Source organism: Oreochromis aureus, linkage group 18, assembly GCF_013358895.1.
Source record: "Oreochromis aureus strain Israel breed Guangdong linkage group 18, ZZ_aureus, whole genome shotgun sequence".
NCBI lineage: Eukaryota > Metazoa > Chordata > Actinopteri > Cichliformes > Cichlidae > Oreochromis > Oreochromis aureus.
In genome coordinates, this window is record NC_052959.1 from 1,625,562 (window position 1) to 1,651,138 (window position 25,577).

The window sequence follows — 25,577 nt, forward strand, 5'->3', positions numbered from 1 at the left end:
CAAGATTGCATCTGTAAATTCAATTCAGTTCAATTTTATTTATAAAGCGCCAAATCACAACAACAGTCGCCTCAAGTCACTTTATATTGTAAGGTAGATCCTACAATAATACACATACAGAAAAACCCAACAATCATATGACCCCCTATGAGCAAGCACTTTGGCGACAGTGGGAAGGAAAAACTCCCTTTTAACAGGAAGAAAACTCCGGCAGAACCAGGCTCAGGGAGGGGCGGGGCCATCTGCTGCGACTGGTTGGGGTGAAAGAAGGAAAACAGGATAAAGACATGCTGTGGAAGAGAGACAGAGGTTAATTGTAATAACTAATAATTAAATGGAGAGAGGTGTATAAACACATAGTGAGTGAAGAAGAAACACCCAATGCATCATGGGAATCCCCGGCAGCCTACGTCTGTTGCAGCATAACTAAGGGAGGATTCAGGGTCACCTGGTCCAGCCCTAACTATATGCTTTAGCAAAAAGGAAAGTTTGAAGCCTAATCTTAAAAGTAGAGATAGTGTCTGTCTCCTGAATCCAAACTGGAAGCTGGTTCCACAGAAGAGGGGCCTGAAAACTGAAGGCTCTGCCTCCCATTCTACTTTTAAATACTCTAGGAACAACAAGTAGGCCTGCAGTGTGAGAGCGAAGTGCTCTAATAGGGTGATATGGTACTACAAGGTCATTAAGATAAGATGGGGCCTGATTATTTAAGACCTTGTATGTGAGGAGCAGGATTTTGAATTCTGGATTTAACAGGAAGCCAATGAAGGGAAGCCAAAACAGGAGAAATCTGCTCTCTCTTTCTAGTTCTAATCAAACAAGGTGAAAATGATCTAAAGTAATATGTTTTAGTTGAACCCTAATCCTCAGTTCGTTCAGGTCAAATGTTTATATAGTCAAATCACAACAACAGTCACCTTTATATCATAAAACCAACAATCAGCCCATTTCTAATGCCATATAACTGTCATACTATCAACGTTATACTTTGGAGGATTTTAATAGGGTTTAATATTTATTGTTTTTTGAATTCTCTTTAATTTTGGTAAACATATTTTCATTTAAACAGAAGTGTCAAGTGTGTTACAGAAGAAAATGAATCGGCATTGACAGATAATCTGTAAGGGCTTGTTCATGAGACAAACTGAGGTAGCTTTATGTTCCACACATATTTATATCAATGTATTGTGTGTGTTGATGGTAATGAGTAAACTAAGGCTACAGCTGATTTTTGAACTGAAAACTAAAATAAATTGCTTGGATGTCTAAGAAATACAAGGCTGCATTTGCAACCCTGTTTCCAAAACAACAGAGAAACCCTCGGTGCTTAACTCAGTACAGAAGAAAGCATCAATGAAAAATCTGCATATGGGGAACCAAATCTACAACAATGAATGTAGCTGAAAGCTGTTACGGAGGGAAATTTACTAAAATTATGTCCCTATCCAAATACTTATGGATGTAACTGTCTTCTTCAGAGACGTCTGCTGACTTTTGAACAGTGCACCAGGATGGTGCAGTGGTTGAGAACCATTTCTACATTTGCCACCTCACATTCTTTTAGTTTGACACATGCTGTGCTATTTTTAATTAAATATACATGTTTAGACTTTCTCTTAATCCATTGACAGCCCAGTTACTGATTTATTTTATTCACTTTTTTCATTAAAAAAGACAAGCATTAATTTCACCATTCTCTAACAGTACTGTGCCATCATGAAACTTGTGTCTTTATCCCAAGAAAAAAACAAAATGACTAAAGACAAACCCTTTATATCTACATGACTCGCCACCGAGTTTGTTCCCAGATAATAGGTCTGGAAATGTCCCTTCTTTAAATGGAAAATCCTCAGGTTTACTATATTTTCAAGTGTTTAGTCTTTTTACTTGTCACTAATGTTGATTCAGCTACTGTAGTATTACTTCAGGACATCGGTCTTATGTTATGCAGCTTCTGGTGAACCCACAAAAGCTTTATGTATACAGCATTTTCACTAAAGCACAAGTGTATTCCTCCACCAAACACAAGTCCATGAAAATCTCAAAGTAACCGAAAAATAACGAAGAGACATTAATGCCAAGATAGAGATCGGTCTCCTCAAAATATCTGATGGAAACTCACACTGCACACACACACACACACACACACGCACGCACACACACACACACACACACACACACACACACACACACACACACACACACACAAAGTATCTGTTGTCAAACTTCAGCTGTAACACTGTTTGCATGTTTTTAGGTCCAACTGTTCAGTCTGAATAGATTTTTGCAGCCATTTTTTATGCAGGCTATAGACTGCCAGATTTGTGGATTTATATCTACTTTGTGGATTTTTGTTCATTACAGTACAGTTTAAAATTGTGCCATGTATGACTGTTTAAATTAAGATATACTTAGGAAGTCTCCAATGCATTACTTTATAATAATAACAACCAACAACAAAAGTTCAAAGACTACAGTGAAACTCGAGAAATACAGCAAAAAGTTTTGCAAAAAGATTTTCTAAAACGTGCGAAACCACTGCTATAGTCCTTTAAAAGTATGTCTCTGGTAAAACACAGAGGCTTTGGTGTAAGCACAAAAATATGTCTGTATCATTCAAGATTGCTTCTTTAATTTGTTTTTTTACAGAAAACATTTTTGACTTGTCACCACGAAGAAAACACAATTATTAAAAAACCCTAACATACAGTATGTAATTGAAACTTCTATCTAATAGAAACCACAAAAAACGGTGGGAATATGCCAGTACTTACCAGCATAGTATATCCTGCATACACATCACCCTGGTTCTCTATCATATCGAGACTATCTCTCCACTCTGTTACATGTTCCATATGTACGGAGTGGCGAGATAGTCTCTCACTCAGAGAACCAAGGTTACAATGTAACCGTACGTTCTCTAAGTGGTCTGTTTATAATGGGCCACATACAGAGTCTTTTTTCACTTATATCTTTGTTTCCACAACATCATGATGGCCATTGTGCTGTGGTTTCAAATAAGTGCAATGACCTGCAAAAGTGTTTACAGAAAGGACCAGCTGAGGTCAGAATATCCTGATTATCATTGACTCACTATGTTTTTCTCTTCGGATAAAAGACCGCCTAGAATTCCTTTTATCTGGACACTATCTTAGCACAGGAAGGGAGAGAGCTAAAAATCTTGACTAACTGACAACTAATCTGTGAGGTGATATTGTCTGTTGTTGCCCAGCGCTTCTTGAAGTAAAGTTATTTGGGTTTTGAGGGTAAGCAGAAGGATGCTATTGGGATGGCGCAGCACCTCCTTATGTCTTCAGTCTCTGGTTCTCTCTTTCAGGGGATGTTCCAAGGTTTGGAATAAACGCGTGCACACCACGTCAACCGGGCCAGGACAATTTAACTGGTAACATCAAACACAGACTTACACAGTATTGTTCATATTTTTTATAGTGCACTGCACATCTGTAATGCATTATATAATGCATCAGATATTAACCTGTGAAGACCATGATACTGCCTACTGTGGCTTCAGTTCCAATGCTTGATCAGAGTAAGACATCCTACCATTCCCTGTTCATGGGTCAGGATGACTTGGCTGACTCCCCTGAAACTTGCTACCAGGTTGGAACAAACTTTTGGGAAAAACAGGCACCATCTTGATCCAGGTCATCCATGAGAGGCTAAAACATTTTGGAAAATACCAAATAAAAGCTTGTGGTATGGCAGATAAATGTTTGAGTTATTTTCATAAATGTAATTTCCTTATAACAACACTATATGTGTATGTTTAATACTTTGGCCCAAAACGCCATCTACTGGACCTTGTATATGTTTACAGCTTCATCATTTAACACCACCATGGTTGTAGTCCAATAGCCACTTTTGGTTAGCCGCCTGTCACAGCATTCCATTTCTGATTGAATAAATCCTACGTTCTGTTATTTACACTTACTGTCTTTGTTACCCACATTAAAAGTCGCGTATGGAAAATGGTTGTATTCCATCGCTTATTTTCCAGAGCATGATGTGTAGTATGACCAGGATCAAGCCTTTTCCCGTCTCATTTTCTCATTTGCCAGTGGACACTTCCAGCACAAATGTTTTGAGTCAAAATGTAAAAAATCCAAGTGTTTTAAAAAAGGGCAATCTTTCCTAGAAAGGTGACGTGTGTCATCTGCATACCTACAGCAGACTCTATTCAGACAGACTACCCACACGTTCTACTTTGCTTGTTTTGTGTAAACTCCACACACACACACACACACACACACACACACACACACACACACACACACACACACACACACACACACACACACACACACACACACAGGATTACAATGACTTCAGTAGCCTCTACTTCATCTCTAAAATAAAAATGCTGCATGTTGCATGAGTACTGTACATCCTGGTGGCTGGTTGGAATGGCTGAGTTGGCTGCTTGTCTGTGTTTTCATCCTCAACTCATTTCCATTTCCGGTATCATTCTCTCTCCTCTCTCCGGTTCATTGGTGTCTGGTACATGCTTTCACCCTCCACAGACAAGCAAAGATTGGAACAATTATGCAGCTGTGTTTCTGAGGCAGGACTACAAATAGTTATGTTGAGCTGCCAGGAAGATTTTTTTCTTGGCATTGGGTAAGTTTGAATGCTTCCTTTTCAGAATGAGACCATTAGCTAGTGTTTAACCTTTGCCCCCTTTTCTTGCTTCCTATTATAACATTCAGCCTTATCATTTAGTATGTTTTGCCCAAACAAAACACCATGACTGCTCATAGATGCTACTTTGACCACTGTCTTCTTGTAGGTCACTTTCTGGCCATCTTCCAGTGTTGATCACAGATGTCCAATAACAATGAAAAGTCTAGCTCAAAGAAGAACCTTCTGGATTATGCAGTCACCCCTAAATTGTTCCTTAGAATCTAGAGGATGTTCCCAATGACCCTTTTTGGCACTAAGAGAAAGAGAGTAATGACTGAGAGTACCCACCTGCTTGTGGCTGATATGGTAGGACACCAACACATTAGGACAAGTTCGCGTTTGTAATTCGGACCTCCTTTGTTTTATGGGAGTATCTGGTGACTGAAAAGCTGTCTGTATGGACAATGGACAATTCCACTTTTTATTATTTTACAGCTTTAGCTTAACACCCCTTAACACACTCGCTTCTTTTTGTTTTAAGCAGAGTGTCTTTTAGTATTTACTCCATACAAGACAGCATTTGTAAGTAAGTGTAAGTAAAATAGCAACAATCAGCAGCAATCCCACCAGTGACACTAACTGAACTTGTACTGAGTTGGTCATCCAGCCATCACCAACAGTCCCAACTGCTTCTCGACACTCCTGATACCCGGAAATAGAAAAAGAACAACAGCAATGGGAGATGAAGATTGAAACTGATGCCAGTAACAAATTCTTATTGCCACAGTTCCTGTTGCTGTTTATGTGATCACAGGATACCACTCTGTTGCTGTGCCCCTGCAGGGTTTCCGAAAGCCGAGCGGACTATAGAGTGGTCTCATATTCCAACCGCTCCTGTACCAGAGCATCATCTTTGTACTGCAGCCGTGGAGGAGTCAATGAGCAATCTATGGCCAAAATTGCTTTGCGAATGCTGCGGTCCAGAACATGACGCTCCCAGGCTGGATAGCGGTTCCTACAAAGGTCGATCTTGATGACGGTCTCCTCTAGGCGTGGAGCACGAGAAGATGGCGTGGATGGCACTGTGGATCGGACCTGAAACACTGGCATGCAGCCATCTCGCTCAGAATACTTGCCCACGTCGTGTCGATCTAGAGTTGTGGTAGCACCTCGGTTGGAACGCAGTGAATTGGTCGCACCTTCTGATGGCAGAGTGGAGAACTGAGCAGTAGGGTCCAGGTCAAGGCCTTGGCCACTCGGTGAGTGTCCAAAGCGTGGCCCGTTCGGGTGAAAAAAGGCATAGTACATGAGCATGAAAACAATGCCGGTGAGGAAACTGCTGAAAATGACACAGAGTGCTGGCACTGCAAAGGCGTCAGTATTTTGAGGAAATCGGTAGAGATACCACAACGCACTGAGAGCAGTGTTCTCCATCAAGATTACCAGGTAATAGATAAAAAGCCGACACCTGCACAGAGACACGAGACATAATAACAACAAATAAATGCGAGTAATTGCAAACAACTATCACGAAAATATGCTTAAGGTCTCACAGATTGTTTCATGTAAGTCACAGAGTTCTCAGTACTAAATGTTAAAGGTGAAACTAGCTCGAGAAACAGGAATGGCTGAATTTCTTTTGCATGATAGTACGTTTGAACTCTTGCACTTACTGCAACCAAGCACTTATAAATTTAAAAATGACTGAAGAGTTAAAGCATTGTTTAACAATCGGATGGAGAACGTCTTCACCTTGTCCGTCCTTCCTTGACGTTGAACCAGGAAAAGATGTAGATTATGCCCACCACCATGTCAAACACAATCTCTTCCCACTTGCTGATGCAGAAGTCTGTCTCACAGTGGACAATCCAAAAGGTCATGATGCACCAGTGCAGGACGATGAAGATGCCAAAGTACAGTTGAAATACAGATGCAAACAGAGCAAAGGTGATAACTCGGGCTGCTATGGTGAAGAAGTGCCAACAGAACTGGATAATCACTGCCAGATAGCTGATGGGCTTCTTGTCATCCCGAGACTCTCGCAGGGCCTTCTGATAGGAGGCCAGGGCCCAGGCCATAGAGACGAGGGAGGCTGCAGCTGTCATTCCTAAAGAGACAGAGAGAAAACAACCGTTTTCACAACCACATAATGGATGGATTACAGAAGCACCACGCTTGGAAAGATGAATGCAGCAGGTACAGATACTGCTCCAGGGCATTCCTATTCCACCTTGAATCATTTGCATAATTAGCACCTTTGTTCTCGTGATTTGGTGCTATATAAATAAAATTGAACTGAAACACATCTTGTCATGTTCAGCAACATGTATCCAACGTCTTTGTCTAAAGAAACTCATTGGTTGTTTTTGCAGTAAGCGTTTCATCATGTGCATCTTGTTGTAAAAACCCTGATTTGTAGACTTTCTCCTCCAGAGTTTTCTAGTCATTGGGTAGATGCCGTAAATGGTTTTTTCTTGATCAAGTAAAAGTTCTTTGATCGTTCTTTTTAGTTATTTTTTAGCCCAGTGGTAGCACAGACATTTCTTTGGGCCTCATATTTCCAGATTCACTGTAAAGCTACTACAAAAACTTCTGATCTTTCATCTGCTTCACATGTCATTGCATAATTAGGAAATGGACATTGCATGACCACGACACTGCTTCCTTTCCTTCCAAGCAGCAAGTCTTGCACGTCCAGGATGAGTTGGTTGCAACAAATGCCCCAGGTGAGAGAGCTCGATGTTTAACTACAAGCTAAATGAATTAGAGAATTATTCAGTTATATTATTGAGCATTAAAGTTCAGAGTGCAACAAATCAGAAATACTGGTAAAACTCACAAGCAGGTTCCCAGTCAGACTTGGGCGTAACACCTTGGAGGTGCCTGTGAGGCATCCTTGCCTGATGTCTGAACCACCTCAGCTAGCTTCCTTTGATTTGGAGGACTCTACTTTAAGTCCCTTTGGAGGAAGCTCATTTCCACCAAGACCATAAGTGAGGGTAGGAATGTAGCTCAACCAGTAAATCAACAGCTTTGTTTTCATGCTCAGCTCTCTCTATACCACAACAGGCTGAAATTCACATGTGACTTTGAAGAATCATTTCTATCCACAAGATAGCATGTACACAAACAAATAGCTCTACCAGCTTCAGCTACAAAAATGTTTGGCATCAGTATGGTCACACAATTGTGCAGCACTGTTTGAATGTGTGTGGGGCTACTACCTTGCACAGCCTGGAGCTTGTGTGTCTGGATGATAATGCACAGCTGAAGCACCAGTTGTGGAGCGCTCTCCAGAAAGGTTGCTAGTAGATGCAGCATGCTCACATCTGCAAACTCATAGACCATCCTCCAGTAGTAACGCCAGCGCTCTGTCTCAGCACCCTGACGACTCCGAACACCCAGGTAGATGGTATGGAAATACCTGAGGGAAACACAGAAAAAAATACAGTGCTTCAGCATCCACCATGCATGCTCTAACATTCAAGCACAGTACATCAACTCTTCTGAAATCCAAACTTTATCACTCGCCTTCTCTTGGAAATACCGAATGGAAGAAAATTTGGACAAATGTACATAATAATGTGCTATTAATTTCTAACAATAGAAGCATTAATAATCTGTAACACAAGGCTGGCGCCAACTGACATATGAAGACAGTTAAAGGTTCTTCTGATAATCTATACTGGTCCCATAGCATAAAACTTCATGGCAAAAATATTACTGAGACATCTCATTCAGATCATTCAGTAATTTTTGTGGGGTTTCTATTCTTTTCAGAATCAGAATCAGGAAGGGTTTTATTGCCAAATGTTAAGCAGGTTTACATTATGAAATTGCTGCAGTACTTAGTGCAAAATACTGTAAGACAACACTTAAATAAACATACAAGTTAAAATTAAAAGTGCTAAGCAGATTAATATATACATGTGCGCAGGTGATGATCAGTGCAAAAATGGAACAGATGCAGAGAACACAGTGTAGGGTCACGTGTTTGTGGTGCGAACAGTCATATGGTTATTGCTCATGAGTCCAACAGCAGAGGGGCAGAAACTGTTCTTATGGCGAGAGGTTCTGGTGCGAATGGACCGGAGCCTCCTGCCTGAGGGGAGCAGGTCAAACAGACTGTGTCCAGGGTGAGAAGGGTCAGCTGTGATCCGAGCTGCAGAGTGCAGGTCCTGCAGAGATGGGAGTCTGCAGCCAATCACCTTCTCAGCAGAGTGCACAAAACACTTTTCCACAGTGTTTTGCTTTATTTTGTTGTACTGACAGTTTCTCCCAGTTTAGACTTTTCACTTGGCCTTTAGTGTTTCCTGGATGTTTGCTCTGATGTGCACCATCTGTTTCTAACGACTGTACACACACACACACACACACACACACAGTGTATATATTGTGCTTTTCTTCTCTAACTGAGCACTAAAAATAATTTTTACTACTTTTGTTCAAACAGCCAAGCACCTTCTGTTTTTATACTTTAGCACCTTGTTTTCATACAAATTGCCCCAAATGAAGCAGCTTGGGATTCGGTATCTTACACAAGGATACCTCAACACACAGACTCAAACAGCCAGGGACTGAATCGATAGACAACCCACGCTATTTAATTCAAAATATTTATACAGTGCCAAATCACAACAACAGTCACCTCGGGGGGCTTTATATTGTAAGGTAGACCCAACAATAATACAAACAGAGAAAACCCCAACAAGCGCTTTGGTGACAGCGGGAAGGAAAACCTCCCTTTTAACAGGAAGAAACCTCCGGCAGAACCAGGCTCAGGGAGGGGCGGGGCCATCTGAATTCTGGATTTAACAGGGAGCCAATGAAGGGAAGCCAATACAGGAGAAATCTGCTCTCTCTTTCTACTCTTGCTGCAGCATTTTGGATTAATTGAAGGCTTTTCAGGGAGTTTTTAGGACATCCTGATAATAATGAATTACAGTAGTCCAGCCTTGCCTTTTTTTTCTTTTTTTAAATAAAGCAACAAACTATTTCTCCAGGCTAAATGATGATCTTCTAAATTTGTGACACGCCATTTCCTCTCCAGCTTACGAGTTATCTGCTTTAGGCTACATGTTTGAGAATTACAGTGGTTCCTCGCTATAACTCACCTTTCGCAGCCTTGCTTTTTCGTGGATTTTTTGGTGTGGAATTTTGCATGTTTTTTTTGTTTTGTTTTGTTTTTTACAGCGCATTGTGTTCTGCATCCTGTAGAACATTGTCAATCAATCTTGTGCCGTGTCTCCTGTACAGCACAGAATGTGTTCAGCGTGTCAGATTTACATAAATCTTCGATCGCTAGCATTGTGACTCTGAAGTGCTGCACTGTATGTTTGTAAGTTTCCTCCCCAACAAACACAACAATGTCGACCAAACGTCGTCACCTGCAGGTGCCTTTGGTTTCATTCTGTAATACTGAACTTATTTTTCTACAAAGGTTTGAACTTTGTGTTTAAACAAGCGAGAAAAGTGTGAAAATGTTCATGCCTGTCTGAGAAAAGTGTATAAAGCATGTAGTGAGGGCTTTTACAGCCTTAAAACATCTATAATAACTGTAAAAAATAAAGTTGGCTACTTCGTGGATTTCACCTACCACCAATGTTCCCTCTAAGTTGCGCACGTGCGCAATTGCGCACTGTTGGCACGGTCTCTGCGCAGAGAAAATCTGTGTTGCGCACACAAAAAGAATTCTAACCTGAATTGAAATTAAAGTAAATATGTGCCGACACCGGTGTTTTAGCTAGCAAAGCGGCGTGGCTGATGTGGCGTGAAGCCACATTAATGACAACGTGTACAACCATTGGAGATGTGAGCAGGACAGACGGAACAATTGACGGAAAAAGTGTGGAGTTTTAAAATTGTGTTGATCGGCCACGTAAAACCAGAGTTATGATAAAAAATATCTGCAATGTTTGGTTTTCTTCCTGAATACTGTCGTTGTTTATATTTACTGCGGGAAGAAACGGTAAAAACGGCGTTTTACAAGGAAAACGCTCGAAAGCCTGTGAGCAAAGACGAAACCAAAACACCACCCACCCTTTCCTATTGGTCGAAAAATATACCATGTCGACCAATCAAAACGTGGCATTTAGTTGTTAAGAAACGGGGGGAAGTTTTAGGAGTGACGGCGGTGTTCTGAGATGTGAGAGATTTGCGACGTTTAGCGCAAATCTTGTGTAGTTAGTGTGTAGTTAGTGTGTAGTGTAGTCAATAGTTTTGTTGTGTGTGTCAGAACAATGAGGCGGCTGCTGAATGTTACAGGTGTTACAGCAGTGATACATCTCCTGTTGTCAGGCCTGCAGGTATCAGGCTGTTGTTCTCCTTTATCTCATAGTGGACAGAAATTATTTTTTGGCACAAAAATAATAATAACAAATAATTTGTGTGGCATCAGATTTGATGCAGAACAGCTGATTGTTCTGTAAATAGTTTGAAATGTTTATTTTAAAAAAACGCCTTGGCTGCATTTTTAGGTAAACAGCTGAAAAAATCTTTGTTTGCCAAACTGAGTTACTTTTTTGAAGTAGTAACTATATAATTAATTACCCAACATTGGTCATTATATGCTGTATTTGGCAGACAGAGTTACAGACTCTCTCCCAGACCACAGACTCATAATACAAGTCAGAGCTTTATAGAAAAAAAAAAAAAAGTTGTGTTTTCAAAATTGGAGTTCAAGTTATTTTTACTTCCAATAGTGTTAACATACTACACAGGTCATGAACAGGATTTTTTTTAATTTTCACTGTAAGTGGGTTAAAGCAGTTAATTAAAAGTAGTCTAACATAAATGTAAATGCTGTGATTTGATTATTTTAATAAACCATGTAACTTGGATGGATTAGATGCTGGCGTGACCACAGTGCACACGTCTGATGTCGCTCACAGTGGTCCAAGGGACGCTCAGGGAGTTTGTGTGTTCACTCAGACACATGAAAGATTAGAGGGAACATTGCCTATCGCGCGTTATTTTTAGAACGTAACTCCTGCCATAAACGAGGGACCGCTGTATACCACGGAGTCAGGTACTTCTGATTTTTTTTTAATTTTTTTTTTTTATTGAGCATCAACAATGTAGTACAAAGATATACATGTAGCAAGGCCACAATGCTCCTTTTTATATATTTACCCCACCCCAAAAACATATTGGACACCGATCCAGAGGGGAGAAAAATTAAAATAAATAAATGAATAAAGTGAATTTAAATGAGGTACAAGGAAATTCACCATATTTGAAGATGAGCACTTAAAGGGGAATAGTTTGCACAAAGTTAATCACAATCACACAGAAAAAGGATGTACGGCAGCTGTCAAGCGTCTGTCAGGTGGGTATGGTTTTAATTTTCTCTAAATGTTTTAGCAATGTATCCCAAACAGCAAAGAATCTCTCCTTCGACCCCTTGAGAGCGTGCTTTATTTTTTCCAACTGTATAAATTGTGTCAGGTCACTAAACCACAAAGCCGCTGTGGGTGGCTTTTTTGACTTTCAATGCAATAATATCCTTCTGCATGCAAGCAGTGTAGTAAAAGCGATTATGTTTTTATGACTCTTCCTTAATGTTCTATGTCCTCTCTCTGTGACACCAAATATACCCATAGGGTACATCTGATTTGAGGCCTTAGTTTTCACAGGAGCTACAGTATCCAGAGTCGTACGTAGTGAGGAGGTAAAATTATTAACAAGATAATTGACCTCTGTTGGAGTAGCGTTCAGATAGCTGCTCTGCTCTATGTTGGTACAGGGCATTGAAGATGATAACAGTGGGTGGATTATATTCTTAAACTTAGTTACAGCACTTTCAGAAAGACATCTACTGTGATAAAGTCTACTCTCCACTGCTGTGTAATCAATTATTGTAAATGTAAATGTTATCAGGAAATGATCAGACAGCAGAGGGTTTTCAGGAAACACTGTTAAATATTCAGTTTCTATGCCATACGTTAAAACAAGATCTAGAGTGTGATTAAAGTGGTGGGTGGGTTCTTTTACATTTTGACAGAAGCCAACTGAGTCTAATAACAGATTAAATGCGATGTTGAGGCTGTCATTTTTAGCATTTACATGGATGTTAAAATCAGCCACAATAATTATTTTATCTGAGCTGAGCACTAAATCAGATAAAAAGTCTGAGAAATCAGAGAGAAACTCTGTGTAAGGCCCAGGTGGACGATAGATGATAACAAGTAAGACTGGTTTCTGAGTTTTACAGCTGGGGTGGACGAGGCTAAGCATCAGGCTTTCAAATGAATTAAAAGTCTGTCTGGGTCTTTGGTTGATTAATAACCTGGTGTGGAAGACTGCTGACGATTTGGTGCAGATGTGGATACTATATTGTTCTTCCTTTGTGATTGTATTTATATTTAAGTTGTTTTTTAAGTTGTTTTTTACTGACCGTTAGGTTGTTTTTGTCTGTTTGGGAGCGGACACAGCAATAGACGTAGGCTGCCGGGGATTCCCATGATGCATTGAGTTTTTCCTTTCCAGCCACTCACTATGTGTTAATAGACCTCTCTGCATCGAATCATATCTGTTATTAACCTCTGTCTCTCTTCCACAGCATGTCTTTATCCTGTTTTCCTTCTCTCACCCCAACCAATCACAGCAGATGGCCCCGCCCCTCCCTGAGCCTGGTTCTGCCGGAGGTTTCTTCCTGTTAAAGGGAGTTTTCCTTCCCACTGTCGCCAAAGTGCTTGCTCATAGGGGGTCATATGATTGTTGGGTTTTTCTCTGTACCTATAAAGCGCCTTGAAGCGACTTTTGTTGTGATTTGGCGCTATATAAATAAAATTGAATTGAACTGAATTGATCAGTGCTGGTTGGGTCCCAACAACAGACTAGAAACAGACTGACCAGAGTAAATGAAATGTGTCATCTTTTATAGGTTATTAGTGTATGTATGTTGATGATACCTGATACTCACCACAGGAGGGAGGAAAGTTTTTCTACAGCACAAGAAACCTCTGGCAGAACAAACTACAACCTGAATCTACCCACGTGTTCACCAGGGAAAGAAAAGAGCAGTATGGGAGGAGCGGTCACAGGACTGTACCAAACATGTCAAACAGTACATGTGGCTGTAGCCACAGATATGAAATTCTGAATTAGAATTTGAAAAATTCTTGATATAATCCATTATAACATATCCAATTTAACTTTACAATAAAACAAAGAGTGAAAATCTATTCTGTTGGGTTGCAGCATGGACAGAAGCACGCACACTGCACCTCCACCTTTCCTCTCTTTACCTGAAGCAAACACTCTTTTGAAGAAATGCATCATTACTTTTCAGCTTGCCTCCAGCCTACATTTTTGTCTCTCTCTATCTGTGAATCATTCATTTCCATTGTCTCTCTCCCACTACCACTGCCACCAAAACACAGTCATTTAGCAGCATGCTAATGGACTGTGAAATTAAGTTCCAGTAAAGCATTTTAGAATTGAATCTGAGCTGATAGCATTTAAGCTGCAGTCTATTCATGGTCAGATGGACCAGACACATGGTGAAGCTGTGGCTCCAGAGGAGACTGAACGGTTGTGTACTAGGGACCTTTTCACTTCTTTGGTCCTAACTGGTGAACCTTTATCTAAAGTTCAGGATTGGGACCACACCCCAAACATATTCTTTCTGTCTGTGTCTGTGGTGGTGTTCTCATTTCTGTGTTTCTACAAACCATTCGATTGAGCTTTAGCAAGTTGCCACAGAGATGCCACCAAATACTGCTGGAAAGTAAGCTATCAAAATTACACTGCAGTTCAGTAACCTCAGCTAGCAAAACTTTCTCTCTGCTCCAGTCCAAACCTCTGATTCATTTTTCCTTCTTTGCCACTCATTTAAATTCATATTTCCAGGAAGAGTGGCTCAAGTCTGTTTATCTGCAGTCAAGAAATCAGCAGAATGATTTTACTAAGTTCACAGAGATGCCCCGGGGTGATCACTTTTGGCCTCCCAAAAGGTTCCTGGTTGCAATCCAAGACCAGAAAAATCAGAGCAACCTTCTGTCTGGTCCAGGCCACGATCTGCTATGTCTCCACCTATGAATCTAGCAAGATGTAGCTGGGAATTATATCAGTCAATAAGGGCCTTCAACTTCCATAAATTCTGCTACATAAATGGCACCAATTAGCTAGCTATGCAACAGTCTTTTGCCATCCCTTTCCTCTTTCCCCCTAATAATCAGTGATCTATAGCAAGACCCAGTTAACATCCAGTTATTTACATTATTTTTGACACCATGTGTATGGCACCAGATTGTCAGATATATCTTTCCCAAGTCTCTGTTTAAAGCTTTTATCTGTCCTCATTTTTTTGTGACTATTCTTTCTCTGTTCCAGGGGTGGCCGTAGCTATAGCTCAGGAGGTAGAGCAGGTCATCTGCTGATCGGAAGGTTCGATTCCTGACTCCCCCAGTCTGCATGCCAAATATCCTTGGGCAAGATACTAACCCCCACTTGCTCTCCGATGCATCCCTTGGACTATGAATGCGTATGAGTGTATGTTAAAAAGCACTAACTAACTGCTTGTTAGTTAAAAAGCACTGACGAAGCATAGAGTGCTTGTATGAATTGGTGTGTGTGGGTGAATGCGGCGTGTTGTGTAGAGCGCTGAGTACTCCAGGAGAGTAAAAAAGCCCTGTTTATATATAAGAATCAGTCCATTCAGTAATCTTCTGAAACAGACAGAAGAATACTGTCTGTTTCATTTATAAGTTTTAATAAATTGTTTGCAAATCACAGCAAATGATTTATTAAAAACTTGATTTGTTGATTTGTTATTTACTAGGATATTTTTTCATAAATACATTAAATAAAATGTAGAGGGACATTAAACTTGAAATCTTCCACTAAAGTAAAAATATGATGGCACTGTCTTTGTGACGAGGGAAAATCTGTAGTTGTCTGGTGAATGCACTTATTTATTTATTTTGTTTTGTTTGATAAATAGTTTTTTCCCCACATTTTGCAACCAATTTGAACTAGTGGCAGAAACCACCTGGTTGCAGCAACAGATTGCAGTCAGTCTGAGTCAGCCTGATGAGCGCAGCTTGCCTGGGCCACAGTTCTTTGCTTTAGGAGACTTGACTCAGCTGGTTGCCAACTGCTTGCATTCTGGTTCAGTTCAATCCAATTCAATTTTGTTTACCAAATCACCCAAACACATGCATGTTAGGTCAGCTGGTCGTTCTACAACTGGCCATAAATGTAAGGTATATAAAAAGCTTAGGTCTTTGGAATATAGTATTAAAAATGTGTAGTAAGATTAGAAAGATGCTGTATTACCTTACATCCCTTTATTGTGATTCCAGTTGATCTCTCAGTTTCCAAAATGAGATGTGCCTATGTGGCACCTCATAGTCCACCTTGAGTACCAACACCACTGTCAGAGTCAAAGTCTGAGTTTTAACAGATACAGAAACACAGCAGGATCATGATCTGCAGAGGAAATACTGACCTAGTTTTTATATGTTGCCTCTACACAACCACCACAGATGTGACTTAAGTGTAAATTTCAGGGGTTTAATAAAATTACTGCATTGGCAGTTATTACAGCCAATATTATCGTTTTTTCCTTTTCAAAAGTAATCCGACTTCACCTGGCCGCAACACTGACCTGGTCCTTTGTTGTTCACTGACAAATCAAGCTGATAAGAAATCTGGAGCTGATTCCAAATGCTGAACACAACCAAGGTGTCCATCACTTTCATCATAGTGAGAGTTCAGGTGAAAAGGTACCAAATTCCAAATATACCAACTATGAAGTCTAGAAAAATAATGACGCAAATGAATGAGAAACCCAACTAAATCAATCAGAAAGACAGAATAAACTTCATTAGAAGCCAAACAATCCATCAGTGATGCAGCATACTCATAAAAAGCAGGAATGCATTGGTCAGCTCAACAACAAAAGGCCTTAAAAATCACAGAAGACAACAACAGTGCAGGAATTCCTCACTTGTTAAGAGAAATCCCTTGCTAACACTGAGCCAGTTAAGAATACTCTTAAACAGGCAGGCGTATGAGTCTATAATTAAGATGTAAAGACAGTGCAAATCCACAATGACACAAAGTATGCTACAAAGCAACCCAAGAGTTTCTGAAGAGAAAGACATTTTTATGTGACACAGATCAGTCATCACTTTTTACCACCACCTTACTCTCTGCCTATTGGCCCTTACAAAGGTGCAACGTTTCTAACCACCAGCAAGGATGCAGTGAATGTGTCCACTATTTTGTATTTTTATTGTAGGAGAAAAAGCAAATGTTTTCTGCAGTTATGCATGCCTCTGTCCACAGGGGGCACCATCACTAAAACATATTTCTTTATCTAAATTGTTTCATAACAGGGTGAAGAAAGTGTAACATTATATTGATTTGAATGATTCTGTATTTGCAATAGTATCCATTTGAAAATGTATGTCAATGGGCAAAGCTTTACTGTACAACTGGAACATAATCACTGCATGAATAAACATCTATTTATTTATGCGCTCAGTGAGTAAACATCAACAAATAACACAAGAATAACCCTAACTGCTATTTCGACCCCTGGAGTCGAATAGTTCTCATAGAGAAGTATCACCCTGCAGTATAACAAAAATATATATGTACACATCTGGTTTTATGTATTTTATGTAGTTTATGGATAAACTTCTGTCAAAGATTTCATATAACTGTGATCTTATTTTCATGAAAACATAGAACTGGGTCTATCATGTAGAGGAAAGTAACCAGCATTTTATTTTACAGCCTGGTTCACTGTCCATGTGCAAACTGTAACTTTGCTGTTACAAACAGTCGACTGCTCTCTCTGCAACCACACGTGCAGTCCCTCTCCTGCTCTGAAGGAAGAGCATGAATAATGTAAGCAGTCGATAAATAAGCCTTTGAATGTGAAACCCACAACAGACACACAGCTTCACAGAACCTAAACTTAACCCGATTAAGCTTTAAGCCAAGTCAATGATGGTTCATGGTATGGTGAACAGTTTTGTAGGTGGGGTACTGAACACTTGAAAATATTGACACAATATTTAAATGTTTCTAATTTTAAAGAACTTGTGCTGATTAAAGAAAGCAGTCCTACACATTTGCTTAATGTTCACATTGAAGGTCAAAAACGCCATCCTGATTAGACACCATATTTGTCAGAGAGTTTAGAATTTCTTCCAAGTTGTAGCTTTCATTGTTTGTACGTGCTTCCTTTAGATCAGTTGGTGTCAGGTCAGTTTCTTTTTCAAAGCGCTCCTGAATTAAACAAAGAAGTTACGTTCACTGCTGTGTGTTTAAATTTACAGTAATAGATTACACAGCAGTGGGGAATACATCACTGTGGCTGATGTCTTTCTAAAAGTCAATTCCTCCACTGTTATCTTCCTTAGTGCCATGTGCCAGCACAGTGCAGAGCAGCTACCTAAACTCTCCTCTCACTGAGGATGATTATCTTGTTAATAGTGTTAGATCCTCACTGCATGTAAGTCTGGATACTGTGGCTCATCTCATCTCACTAATTTAGAAGATCTTTTAGCCTAGAAAAATTGTTGCATTATAAAAAAGCCCTCTGTAAAGCCAGAACATCTTACTACTCATCACTGATTGGAGAAAATAAGAACAACCCCAGGTTTCTCTTCTGCACTGTAGCCAGGCTGACAAAAAGTCAGAGCACTGTTGAGCCATTGACTTCTTAAAATTCTTCAGAAATAAAATTTCCAAAATTAGAGAAAATGATCCATAACCATCCCACAGATGTAACATTGCATACCGCTATTATTTATTAATTATTTATTGTTATTGATTTATATTCTTTCTCTCCTATTGATATTTCTGGGTTAACTTCAGTAATCTCTTCCTCCTGTCTATTAGAGCAGGTCAGAGAAGGCCTACCTTTAGTCAAAGACTCCTTTTTTTAATATCTGTTTTAAATAACACCAGTAGCAGGAGGCAGCTGACTCCAGCCACAGTCGGCCATCTCAGCATGAGCTGAGAACAGGGCCGCAGGACCCTAGGTGCCCGAGAACTGCCTGACACCTGGCAGGAACCTCACCATGCAACAAAGGGGTCAATCCACTTTAGACCACAGGCCTGAGGGCCAGCAACAACACCAAAGTGCCCAGCCTGGTGCCGTGGAGCCAGCAAGTACCCACATCCAACAACCAGTAAGAAGCGACAGAGATGGAAACCTCACACTCAAGAATAGTGTCCCACAGGGACCAAGGCTTAGTGAGCCACACACACACACACACACACACACACACACACACACACACACACACACACACACACACACACACACACACACACACACACACACACACACACACACACACACACACACACACACACACACACACACACACACACACACACACACACACACACACACACACACACAACAAAAGGATTGTTGATTTATCTACCTGTGCATTTTCAAATTTTTTGTGTTCCAGGTGCTGTATGTTTGTTTTCCTTACAGGTGCCATAGTTGAAGAGACATTGTGCATTTCTACTTCTACTCTATCCTTTTACCGCCTGTCCTGCATTAGACATGGTCATACTGTATACTACGTATAATCACTGAAATAACACAGATAGAAACGACAAAATAAACAGATAAGCCCTGAACAAGAGGAGCCTGTAGAGAATCTAAAGAGCTGTTCTTGGAAAAACAAAATGTGTACTCAGATCATTCCACCCCCAATCAAAGGACTTCCCTCTATACACAGACTACACAAACACCCATTACTACTCTGTAATATTTAATTTACATGCAATCACCCACACTGTAAATATATAACACTATTTATTTTTTTATATGTATATATTTGATATTGAAACTGTTCAAATGTATATAGTGCCACAGAACTGTGCACCTTACCCCTGTTTTTTCCACAGTTGTTGCACTGGGTAGGAGTTGCTCTGAATTTCATTGTACATGTGTGTAGTGACAATAAAAGGCATTCAGTTCAATAATTCTGATTGCAAAAGCTGCCATATAAGACAGGATTAAAAACCAACCAACCAACCAACCAAACAAACAAACAAACAAACAAAAAGAAACAGTGTGAGACGCCTGTGACACTTTTAGTCATTTTGAAGGTATTAAAGCATATTTGTGACCACAAGCTTTGATCTGTAGATATTTCTAAGTTCAGCTGATCGGGATTAAATCTTTCCTGTATGGAAGATTTCAAATGTCGATATTCAAGAAACCTACTGTTGCCGATTTCATATTTTAAAATGTGTTCCTGAAACCAAATAAAGTTGAATAACATGTCTTAGATTTTTTTATCCACTTCTCATGCCATGACAGAAATTTTTTGATTCATTTTACTCATAAATATCTGGACTGTTCCAAATGGGAGTTAGTTTACATGGGATAACTGAAGACTTCAATGAGGGTTTTATGTTAAGGCATAAATCAGTTATGGTGCGTGATACCTGAAAAAAGGGCTATTCTATTCTATTCTTGTTCTAGGCCCAGCCATGGGATGTATAAGAAGCTTGATTTAATCCATTTTGAAACATACAGTAATCTATTGGATACAAAGTAATGATAAAAACTTGGTAGTTCTAGACCACCGTGTTTAGACTTTTCAAACCTATTGTGGTTTATTTTTCCATAAACAGTTTGGGATGTTTGAGTCTAGTAACTTAAACCAGGCAGTAGAGGGTTTGTAAGGGACCAGTGAGAGATGGTATTTTATTTTCATTTTAATTGTGCTAACTTTTGAAATGCTTCAATTTTAAATATGATGAACCTGTCTCTATTAATGGGGTGCGTATTACAAACCTTTAAGGTGGCAGTAATTAAACCATTACTTAAAAAGTGATAACTTCACCCAGCTGTTTTACTTAACTGTGGGCAAAGCAGCTAACTGATCGTCTGCAGAGGAATCGTTTATTTAAAGAATTTCAGTTAAGTTTCATCATGGAATTGAAAGAGCTTTAGTGACGGTTCCTCGAGTAGACTTATCTCTGCGCTGTCCTGCTAGACCTCAGTGCAGCATTCAAAACTGCACAACAGCATTTTATTACAGAGATAAAAGCATGCCAAAGATTTGAAATGTGCTGCAATGCTCTGAATTTGATCTAAATGGAATGATTCTTGTACAGCGCTTTTCTACTCCATCTGAGCACTCAAAGCGCTTTGCACAACTTGCCTCCTTCACTTTTTTCTTTGCCCTGTAAGTTCTTTCTATCTAACATTCACACACCTTTATACTCTGATGAATGCATCGGAGAGAACTTGGGGTTAGTATCTTGCCCAAGGATATTTGTTATGCAGACTGGATGAGATGGGGAATCACCAACCTTCCAATTAGTAGGTGACCTGCTCTACCACCTGAGCTGCGGGCTGGCTGTAGCTCAGGTGGTAGAGCTTTAAACTCTACATAATACATTCAAATTTGTTCACGTAAACGGGGAGTCTTCTTCACGCATACAGGTTATTATGGCATTCCACAGAGTTCTATGCTAATACCAGTTCTATCTACAATATACATCCTTCCCTTTGGCAGTATTATTAGAAGGCATAGCATAGCACTTAATTCCTATGCAAATAATATCGATCTTATCTATCCATGAAGCCAGATATGTCATGGTCCTGGGTGTTTGCCAGGACAACACAATTAGTTAAACTTAAGACATAAAGACCTGGAGGACCTCTAATTTCCTGCTTCTAAATTCAGATAAGAATCAGGTTATTGTACTCGGTGTCTAACTAGATACTCTGTCATTGAATGCACATGTTAAACAAATATGCAGGACTGCTTTCTGGCATTTGTTCAAGCTCACTAAAATTAGAAACGTGTTCTCTCACAGTGAAGCTGAAAAATTAATTTACGCATTTATTACTTCTAGGCTAGACTATTGTAATTCATTATTAAATAAAAACTCCCTGAAAGCCTTCAACTGATTCAAAATGCTGCAGTAAGAACCGACAGGGATTATAAAGACAGAGCGTATATCTCTTATATTGGCTCCCTGTTAAATCCAGAATTATCTCTGCATTTAAAGGTCTTGAAGAATCAGGCCATATCTTACCTTAAGGACCTCAGTGTGTGTATGTGTATGTTTTTAAGAACAGTCAAATACTACACACCAGTAGGACTCAGTATGCCCTATTTATAAAGTTATTGGACGGTGAATAACACCTTAGGTCCTCCCATCTAAAGTTACCATTGTGTTTATAATGACAGGCTAATATACTCTCTACATAAAGATTTATATAAGTCACAGTAATTCTCTTGGAATTTGTTCTTTTCCAACACACATCGAAAATGACAAAGTCCCACAAACTGTTTGTATATCAAACAACACAAAGTCCAAACCCTGTGTGAGATTTGGCTTTACAGCCCTGTGTCTGTCCTTTCACATTATACGTTGTAATGGTAATCGTCTTTATGGGTCTGGCACAGAAACGGCCGCCTTCAAAGAAACAGGACAGCATGATTTTTTTCAAATAAAAGATTCACATATTTTCAAAAGGAACTTTATGTTCATTTTAACCAGAATGTTTGGGTCATGGATTGCAAAAACATTGTGGAAAAAAACAAAGCAATGAGCACTAATATCCAAAATCATGCAATATCCAGACTATAACCTTTCCTTTGTGGTTACTTTTTCCAATACAAAAACAGATGCATTAGCCTACCAGTGCATCAAAGATCTGTAAATAAGGGCTCAACCCTGCTCTGCACAAACACAGAGAAAGCAATCTCACCATGGAAGGGTGCATTTTCTGACAAGGCCATATTTCACGATTTTAAAGAAAGAAATCTTTCTTCCTTTGTCGTTGTAGATATTTGTTATTTAGGTTACTTAGAATCCACTGTGAATAAACAAACACCAAACAACCTCAACAAATGATTTGTCCAGATTTTAAGGTGTTACTCTGACTGGTTTCAGGAAGAAGGCAAAGAGCCTCACAAACTGACAAACATTCAGTTCAATTCAATTTTATTTATAAAGCACCAAATCACAACAACAGTCGCCTCAAGGCACTTTGTATTGTAAGGTAGACCCTATAAAAATACTGATTCGATGCAGAGAGGTCTATTAACACATAGTGAGTGAGAAAGGTGACTGAAAAGGAAAAACTCAATGCATCATGGGAATCCCCCAGCAGCCTATGCCTATTGCAGCATAACTAAGGGAGGATTCCCTTAGTTATGCTGCAAACTTTATACTTATACATATACTTCAATCTGAGCTGAAAATGCATAAACCAATTCACAATTTGCATATTTTGTAAATCTGTATTGTTTGAATCTCTCTGCTTTTCCAGAGGAATAAAGGAAGGGAAAATGTTAAGGTTAACAGAAATAAAGTTTGTCAGAGGTGATTAAAGTGCCATAACACCTTCTTCCTTCAGGTCTATAGGTGCAAACCTTAGAACGTGTACAACATATTCAGTTTAGTTCAAACTGTGAACGTATATTACAGTGGCCTACTACTAATAAATGACACTTTCTTTCAGCCTTTATTAGATAGTGTAGTAGTGGAGAGTGGACTATGAAATTGGGAGAAAGACACGCAGCAAAGGACTTCAGGTTGGACTCAAACCTGCACCACTTCATTTTAGTTTTGTGGCTAATGTTCGCCTGCTGACCCTGTGAGCTGTTGCCCATGACCTACGCTTTTAACACCTGCCCCACATCTTTACAGGATTACCAGCAAAAGACGGGTTTTAGGCAATTGTGAGAATGTGAATTTGTTCAAGTTATCATTTACTCTTATTTGGATTTAGCTGTTCTTCGAGCTTCTGATTTCCAATCTACTCCCAAGGTGTACATTTCAAAATCTTCCTTCCATGCATTTATCTTATGGTGTGAACTCTCTTATGGACAGGAACAGTTGATTGCAGACTTTCTTTGCAATCAAAGTTTTTCTTATTTCTGTCTGTTTTATTTACTTTTTATTTAGTCAATATTAATTATTTCTTGTTTAAAATATGTAAAATGTTGCCAGCATCAACAGTCTGTTTTCCTTGGTTTCTCTATGCTCCAATTTTCTCTTCACCTTTCTCTTCTATAACTGATTGTTGTATATGGAAACCCCTCCCTCCCTATCCTAGTTATGCTGGAGGTTTCTTCCTATGAAAAGAGAGTTCTTCCTACCTACCGTTGCCAAAAGCTTGCTCATAGGGAATTGTGCGATTAATGGTGCTTTCTCGCTAATATTGTGGCGTCTGGTCGTTATATATCTATATATTTTTTTAAGGAAAACAGAAAGGAGCCACAACATTTTATGTTGAACCACAAAGGCACCACTACCTTTGTGACTGGGAGGCCTGGGCTAGGTTCCTGTGTTTTTAACACAGGGTGGAGAGGTAAACACAGGAACATGTGTGTGGGGGTTAAAAATAAGCTGAAGATGGCAGCTGGTAGAAAAGAGCTGGTCCTAAAAGCAGCCGTCTGCTCTGTCATTTAAATATTTTAAACACACACATTTGCACGCCAGCCCAAGGCCTCCATCCTACCTCCATATCTGGCCCAGCTGCATGATGTGAATGACGGACTGGCCGAACCAAACACAGAAGGAGTAGTAGGCCGAACGTTTCCTATTCCTGTTTCCCAGCGCTGTGCTCGCCGTGCTGTTAGTAGTGGTGTTCTTGCTGGCGGTCGACGCCTGCCTCTGCGGCGTGGCCGGGTGGTGTTGAGCAGTAACATCACCGTGTGAGGCCGAGCCACTAAGCAATTTATTCCCATCCATGTGGGAGCAATCGGTGACAGAATCGGCACCGTCCTCGGTGCTGAAGTCGTGGACGAACCATCTGAAGCTAAAGAGCTGGACCGAGAAGGAACCCAACACAACGAAAAAGAGCGTCGGGCCGAACCACCAATAGTCGTGGCGGAGGTAGTAGTCGACCGACAGCCACACATCGGTGCCCACATCGGCCAAATAAACGGCCACGGCGGCTACGATCCACAAGCAGTCCCACACCGTATACTTCTGCTGCCCTCTGCCCAGACGAAGGCACGTCGAGTTTGAGCCTCCCCCACCGCAGCACCGCGACTCCCCGTTGGCAAAATCCCCGTCCCCGGTGCCCGCAGAGTCGAGCTGGCCGCCCGGGTGGAGTCCCTGCACCGAGCCGGAGTGCTCTGAGTTTTGCAGAGGCGTGAAGGCCACGTCGCTCTTCTTCATCTTCAGGACCCCGTCCGATTTAGCAGCCATTATCAGTATCTTGATTTATTAGCTAGTGTATTTTCCCCCCGTTGCTCCCCGCCTTTTCTCCTCTGCTCCTGCCTCTCTCCGTCGACACCCTTGTGCGTGTGTCTCCTACTCCTCCTCCTCCTTTCTGGGCAGGACTAGCTCGTCCACACTGTCGTCTGGTCATAATACAGAATGAAGACAAAAGTGAAGAGCGATCGAAGCCCCGTGCTTGGTCCAGTATTTTCGTCCATATCAGATTTGGACTGGCCCTATGCTTTGAGGATCATTCGCTCGCATACAGCGCACACAGGACGTTTCCGCTTCGTGTCCTTCTAAACGGCTTCCGTTTCCAGCGCTTGTAACTCACTGGAGCTGAGGCTGATGTTTGGGATGGAGATGGAAGCAGGAGCTAAGCGACAGGAGGACGGCTGCAGCCATCTGCTTGGCACAGACTAAAAACTATGACATCATCTCCCCCAACCCCCTCGACTTTCCCTCTCTTTGCTGTTTTCCGTCTCTCGGCAGTTTCCTTATCATTTCAGCGCTGTTACAATACAAAGACTCTCCTAAATCAGCCATGAAGAGCAAACATGTGTTCCTCTCAGTCTAACTATGCAGCTGATATGTGAACCAGGATAGAAATATCCGGAGGGCCGAACTCGTTTTCAGCACCATGGACAGATCCAGCTGTTAACTCAGCAGCATCTGCAGTACGTTGCAGTCCATGCTCTTACGGGATTCCCAATGTGGTTAAGTACTATAGTTCTGCCTCCCACTCAAACCTT

At 40.5% G+C, this 25,577-nt stretch overlaps 1 protein-coding gene across 1 annotated transcript; it reads right to left on the minus strand.

Moving 5' to 3' along the window:
* Positions 1-4,223: 4,223 nt before the first annotated feature.
* xkr4 (XK related 4) lies at positions 4,224-24,961 on the minus strand. The gene is made up of 4 exons (XM_031747538.2): positions 24,119-24,961; positions 7,866-8,065; positions 6,394-6,748; positions 4,224-6,109 (listed from the first exon to the last, which is right to left on the minus strand). Exons 1-4 carry the CDS (start codon positions 24,811-24,813, stop codon positions 5,506-5,508), a joined length of 1,854 nt encoding a protein of 617 aa, XP_031603398.1. The 5' UTR covers positions 24,814-24,961; the 3' UTR covers positions 4,224-5,505.
* Positions 24,962-25,577: the final 616 nt, after the last annotated feature.

Coding starts and splice junctions, on each gene's coding strand:
- xkr4 (XM_031747538.2), bottom strand. CDS start 24,813: ATGGCTGCTAAATCGGACGGGGTCCTGAAGATGAAGAAGAGCGACGTG. Junction 6,749..7,865: donor CAAGCTCCAGGCTGTGCAAG/GTAGTAGCCCCA, acceptor CTGTCTCTTTAG/GAATGACAGCTGCAGCCTCC. Junction 6,110..6,393: donor GTCAAGGAAGGACGGACAAG/GTGAAGACGTTC, acceptor GTCTCTGTGCAG/GTGTCGGCTTTTTATCTATT.